At 58.9% G+C, this 6,014-nt stretch overlaps 1 protein-coding gene across 5 annotated transcripts in view; it reads right to left on the bottom strand.

Moving 5' to 3' along the window:
• Positions 1–3,628: 3,628 nt before the first annotated feature.
• SOX13 (SRY-box transcription factor 13) overlaps positions 3,629–6,014 on the bottom strand; it is a 47,218-nt gene continuing 44,832 nt past the window's right edge. For all 5 annotated transcript variants that reach the window (XM_058702101.1, XM_058702103.1, XM_058702102.1 and 2 more), the window contains exon 14: positions 3,629–5,443. In XM_058702101.1, coding sequence (XP_058558084.1) covers positions 5,167–5,443 — 277 coding nt within the window. In that variant the 3' untranslated portion in view covers positions 3,629–5,166. The remainder of the gene's footprint in view (positions 5,444–6,014) is intronic.

The raw sequence follows: 6,014 nt of genomic DNA, 5'->3' as shown, positions 1-6,014 counted from the left end.
GGTGGGGGGATTGGGGAAGTGCCTGTAGTCGGCGGGGGGCCTGGACCACAACCACCCCTTGGGAAGCCCAGTATTCACGGCCTCGGGCCATGCTGGAATCTGGGCTGCCTTAGATGTGTCTTTGACCTTCCTGGCTTAGGGGAAAGGGGAAGGTGGGAGGGCTCCTTTCTACCTCCAGTGCCCTGAGCCTCCGGCCCATCTCCCCCTGCATGCCCCACGTGGGAGGTGCTGAACCCAAACCAGCATCATGCCATCTCTGACGGATGGATGTACATAGCTTGGGGGGATGGTCTAGAACTGGGTTTGACGGCTCCCCCGCAAGCCGCCTCATCTGAGATCCCTCCCTTTCTCCAAGCCAGATCCAGTCAAACAGCCCCTTCCCAGACCTCAGCCCCAGGACCCGTGCTCTCCTCCCTCACCCTTTTTGCTCTGTTGCTTGTGTTCGGTCCCTCTGCCACCCACCAGGAGGGAAGGCAAGGGAGGGGTGATGTCCTGGGGCTCCACAGCCCGGCTTTGCTTCGTGTTTGGCCCCAGGGGGTGTAGCAACGGGTGGGGTGGCCATCAGCAGCCAGCAGACTCCTGCCTTGTGCCCTCCAGGCCCTCATTTCCAAGATTTGTCTACCTTCTGTCCTAAAGTTGACCCAAGGTCTTCCCACTAGGAAATTAGTGGGCGCTAAGGGGCAGGGGCGGGGGGACCTCCAGGGCTCGCCCGGGCACACGAGGGCCTGGGTCGGAGGGGTCGTGAAGGTGCTGAGCTCATGGCCTCAGCTTCTCAACGGCCACCACCTCCTTTCTGCCCTCACGGCCTCCTGGCTCTGGCCCAAAAAGTGACTCATTTGTAAATTCTCATGGTTTTCTGCATTAAAATGGCCATTTCTGGACCACTCTGGTGTCTGAGTGCCTATGGTGAGGATCTGATATATAGGGTATGACTAGTTCTCCTGCAGTGGGGGTCGGGCGGGGTGGGGGCTGCAACCTGCTTCTTCATGGTCTTTCCACCCCGGTCTCCGTGCGCCTGGCTCACCGAGCCAACCTGGCCGGCTGGTTTCCCTGCTCTTCCGCCTTTGACCCTCTGGCTAGAAGTGACCCCAGGAGGGCGCTGCTACCAGGGAGCTAGGCTGTGGCTTCCTGGCAGCTGGTGGTGAAGCAGTGAGACCCTGAAGGGGGAGCACTCAAGTCTCCCTCCCGGGCCACTGCTGGCTCCTAGCTGTTGAGGGGGAAGGATGCTGTCCTGCTGGCTAGCCCGCAAGGATGATTTCTGGACCCGAGGTGTCGCTTTCTCACAAGGCCGGATGGGCGGGAGAGAAGCTCCGAGGTGAGCGGGGCTGCCCCCTCTGAGCAGCCCAGGTTGCTATGGCTGCACTCCTTCCGCAGCCCCCCAGAAGGTACCCAGTGCCCTTAAGAGTGGCAACAGCAGTGGCCGCCTGCCAGGTAGACTCTGGCTGTTTGGCTTTTGCTGACAAAAGTACCGGATGCCATGGCAACCGCTGGAGCTGAGCTGGCCCCGGCAGCTGGGGCCTTCAAGGTCACGGTGATCCAGTATGGCCGGGCCCCCAGGCATAGCCGTCCCAAGCCCAGGAAGGGTAGTCACAGAGGACGCGGGGAAGGATATGCCCCGGCCTGGGGACCATGCCAGGGCTGGGCAGGTAGGGCCCCTGAGGGGTACCGTGGGGTCAGGTGCTCATGCACGGGGCCTTCTCGTGAACTAAATGGCAGTGCCCACCCTCCTTGTTCCTCTCAGAGCCGCCTCTGGAGCTGAGGGCAGAAATAACCACTGTGAAGGCAGCTTCGTTCCCAGCCTCCTGGGGCCTTGATGTCACAGCGTTGGAGACAGTTTGCAGTGGGGAGCAGGAGCTGGCCGGGACAGGGCCCCCCGGGTACCATCCTGTGCCCCTACAGCCCTGGCCACCAGCTGCACCAAAGGACTTAAGCTGCAGGTACCATCTCACTGCCTTGGAGAAAACATCCTCATTGCTCCAGTTCTCCAGGGGAGTGGGCAGGTGGGGGGAGGGGGGAGCTCAGGACACCCCTCCCCCTCAAAGCCTGGAGTCCTGTCCTTTCACTGCCACCCCAGACTAACCAGCACCCCTGCCCCCTGGTTCCAAGGGCCAGGCTGTGGCAACTCTGGGAGGAGGGCAGGGCTCCACTCCCTCAGACCTTCCTTAGGGTCTAGCAGGAGCTCGGACCCTCGGCCTTTCTAGGAGACAGAGCAGAGGCTCACGCCCCAGCCTCCCTGGTCCTGACCAGCATCTTCTATTCCCAGCCTCCCTGCCTACCTGACCCTGTGGTGCCTCTTGGGGAGACAGGGCTCCGACCAGAGGTCTTCGTGGAGGGCTCTGTCCATCCTAAGAGGATGTGGGGCATGTGAATCCAGCAGCTGGAAAGGAGGGCAGGATAAGGGATCCTATAGTAGGAGGAGGACAGTATTGGCCTCAGTCTCCCCTAAGGCCACAGAGGACTTGGGAAGAGGGAAGGGAGACGAACTCAGGAGTGGCAGGCAGGGTGTGAGGGGGAGCCAGGCTGGGAGTGTCCTGACGGACTGCCCTGATTTGGTTAGGAACACAGTGTGCGGGGTGGTGTGGACCGGAGGGTGGGAGGCCAGGACAGAGGAAGTTAAGATGATGAGCAATTCTCCCCCCTGACCGCTAGAGGGTGTCTTTCCCTGGGTGGCCAGCGAGGCTGGAGAGGACAGGGGGTTGTGAGGACAAGGAGAGGAGACCCAAAGCTCCGGGAAGGTAGGCTGGGAAAAACCAGCAAAGGCCAGTAGCCAGGACCCTCCCTAGATCAAAAGGCCAGGACTTCATTCCTTGACGGAATCAACCACATCTAACTTCTACCACCTCCCGGGTTGTGAACACACAACCTCTCTTAATCCAACCCAAATCTAACTTCCATTGGAATTGCCCTTCAGCTTTGCTGCTCCATTCCACCTTAAGGGGATTAATTTTTGACCCTAAGAGTTGATCTGTTTATCAATCATTATCAATATGCACTTTGAAAGTTGGTTATCAGCCCTTTGAAGTCCAATGGGCTGTCCTCTTAGATACATGTTTGAAATCCTCCTTCAAAACCTGAGGTCACACAGCCCTGAAGCACAGCACTAGCTCCCTTGCTTCATTAATCAGTATCCTGGGGGCCTCCTACATGGGAAAAGGCTCATGTGGATGGCCCGAGCCCAAGATGAGGGCCCACAGCTTTCATGAGATTTTCAAAGGGCTCCTTCTCCACAAGGGGACAAGAATTGTGGGTAAAGCTTAGCCTCGGTGTTTTCAGAGGAGCATGATGAAGCCCAGAGGAGACACTGGACCCTCTGCCAAGGCCACGTGGCTACTTCTATTTCCCTGACTCCCTGCAGTGCTCTCGCTACTGCCTTTTTTAGGATCTGGGTGGGCAATCTGTGGAGGGTCTGGCTTACCTCCTGGAGGCAGGGGCAGGGTCTTCGCAGTGCAGGCTCTGTGGGTGGTGGCAGTCACTCCAGAGGCTTGGTCTGGTCGTCCCTGGCCTCCCAGGTCCCAGGCCCGAAGCTCCCCAGTGTCGCCACAAGGGGGCAGTGGTGGCTGGGCTGGCGGCACAAGTAGAAATTCTGGACCTGGGCCAGCCTCCCTCCCTCCCCCGCACAAGGGCCAGATTCTGAAATGGTCTGTCTTTATTATGCCAACAGAAAACAAAAAAATCCCCCAAGTGTAAACAGGAGAAATGTGCTGGTTAAGTTACTCATCATCTTATTATTAACAAAATAAAGCACTATCTATGTTTACAGTCATAAAAAAAGAAACAGCCTGGAGAGAAGTTGGGCTGGAGGGAAAGGGGGGGGGGTAGGGAGAAGATGGGGGGCAGGCCCAGAATCCACATCTGCCCCTGTGGGATTTGGGGTTCCCTTCCCACCCTGATCCAAGGGCTGTTCTGGATCTTTGGAGTCAGGTGCCAGCGGGATGTGATTTTCTTAGGGAAATGACCTGTCCCAAGTGAGCAGGAGGAGCTGAGGCGAGGTCCCCAGTGTTAGTAGCGGAGAGGAGAAGGCTGGTGGAGAGGCAGTCTTCCCCTCGCTGACCCCTTCCAAGAATGAGGAGCCCCCTCCCACTCCCTACTCACCAGCTGCCACGGGGGGAGCCCTACTCTCCATCAATCCTCCTGTCCCCAGCTCCTGGCACTCAGGTTGGGACCAGGGACTGGGGCACCAAGACAGAGGCCCTTGAAGGCTGAACACATTCCCACATTGCTCGGAGCTAAAAATGGCTCTGTGGGAACCCACCCTAGGGCAGAGTCGGGGAGGGAGTGAAGGGACGGTCAGGAGAGGTCAGGGCAGCTGGTGGGCCCAGGGGCTGACCAGCGATGTCAAAAGGGGCAGAGGCCGAGGCCAAGAAAGGGACAGAGACAGAAGAACAGCCCTGCAGAGAAACAAGGACAGGAACACAAGGACACACAGAACCTGAGACACCCAGACTGACAAAGAGGTAGCAATTTGGGGACAATGAAGCACAGGAAGAGGCCCCCAGAGAAGCAAGAGGTGGCATCGAGAGAGACACCCACAGGAACTCAGCAACGGTGCCTGGCACACAGCAGGCACTCAATAAATACCTTGTGCAATGAATGAGCGGATGGAAATACACACACGAGCATGTGCACACACCTACATATACACACGCACACACTTCCAGCAGCCAGAGGCACAACAGGCTGGGCAGGAGATATAAAGACAGCGAGGGACAGCCAGACCTTTCTGCACAAAGTGATCCTATGATAGAGGAACGATCTGGTGGCGAGGTGGGGTGGGGCGCGTGAGGAGGGGCGTGGGAGGGAGGGAGGGAGGGGGTTGGTCCTACAGGGGCTGGTCCAGCCAGGACAAGAATGGAAACAAAGCGCGTGGCCCCAGGAGGACAGGTCTGGAGCTGCCATACCCCGGGGGTGATAGATCTGCAGGAAGGGAGGGTCACACAGTGTCCGCTGGCCACGAGCCCCAAGGGCCACGGCGCTCGGCCCATCGCCACTCTACGGGTCCTGCCCACCTCGGCCAGCAGCTCCTCGGGTGCGGCCACAGGGGAGGTGGTGGGGCATCTCCCCTCAGGAGGCTATCTACACGTGCACAGCTGTGCCCGTCTCCCGGGCATGTCCAAGTACCAACGTAGTCCAGGCCGGCTGGCTGTGCCCATCGGCTTGGGGCCGGGATCAGTCTGTAAGCACCACCAGCTCCCCGTCGCTCTTCTCCTCGCCCTCCGAGTCCTCGTCCTCGCTGTACCGGTACATCTCGCCGTCAGCCACCGAGTGCCTGTCTTCTGCGGCCTCACCCTCCTCCCTGAGGCTGCAAGTGTTGACGATGACAGGCATGTTGGGGTCCAGGCTCCGGGGCACATAGTGCTCCACCAGGGGTTGAGCCAGGGGCACGCCTGCCACCCGAGGGTACAGGACATCGGAGGAGCTCATCTGCAGCTGGCCGGCCTGGGGGCTGCGGGGGCAGAGAAGCAGCACGCGGGCAGATGGACCCCCACTTTGCGCCCCCGATCCAGCTCCCCTCCAGCCTGCTTCAGGGCATGCCCTCCCACCCCAAGACCCTTACGGCTCTGAGACAACGCACACAGCCACCTGGCTCGCTTGCTGACGGCCAAGTTCATTGTCCACAACAGAGGACACATGCTTACACATGCAGGCCCGGGAACCTGAGCGTGTTCAACAGCTATTCCTGGAGGTTCCTGTGTGAATCCAGTTTTCGGAAATTCTAGATTTCAATGCCCCGGGGCAGGGGCGGGGGTGGGGGGAGGAGCTCCGTTTAAAAGAATCCTTGCAGGTGCTTGCTTTTGTCAAGTCGGGAATCCTCTGTATAATAAGCACCTTCATTCTTAGTACCCTTGAGTTTTTTTTTTTTTTTTTTTTTATTGAGTTGGTGATTCACAGGCACGCTTCTCCAGGTACACGTGGCCAGTCTCCCACAGTCAGTTACAATCCTATACCCTGAGCCACCGGGCCACCCCTGCGGCCACACACGCAGGCCTAGGCAGACACAGATAACGCCCACACAC

The sequence above is a fragment of the Neofelis nebulosa genome, chromosome 15 (genome assembly GCF_028018385.1).
Source record: "Neofelis nebulosa isolate mNeoNeb1 chromosome 15, mNeoNeb1.pri, whole genome shotgun sequence".
Lineage (NCBI taxonomy): Eukaryota > Metazoa > Chordata > Mammalia > Carnivora > Felidae > Neofelis > Neofelis nebulosa.
Note: the sequence above shows the minus strand (reverse complement) of the source record. Positions and strands in the feature narration are given on the sequence as shown.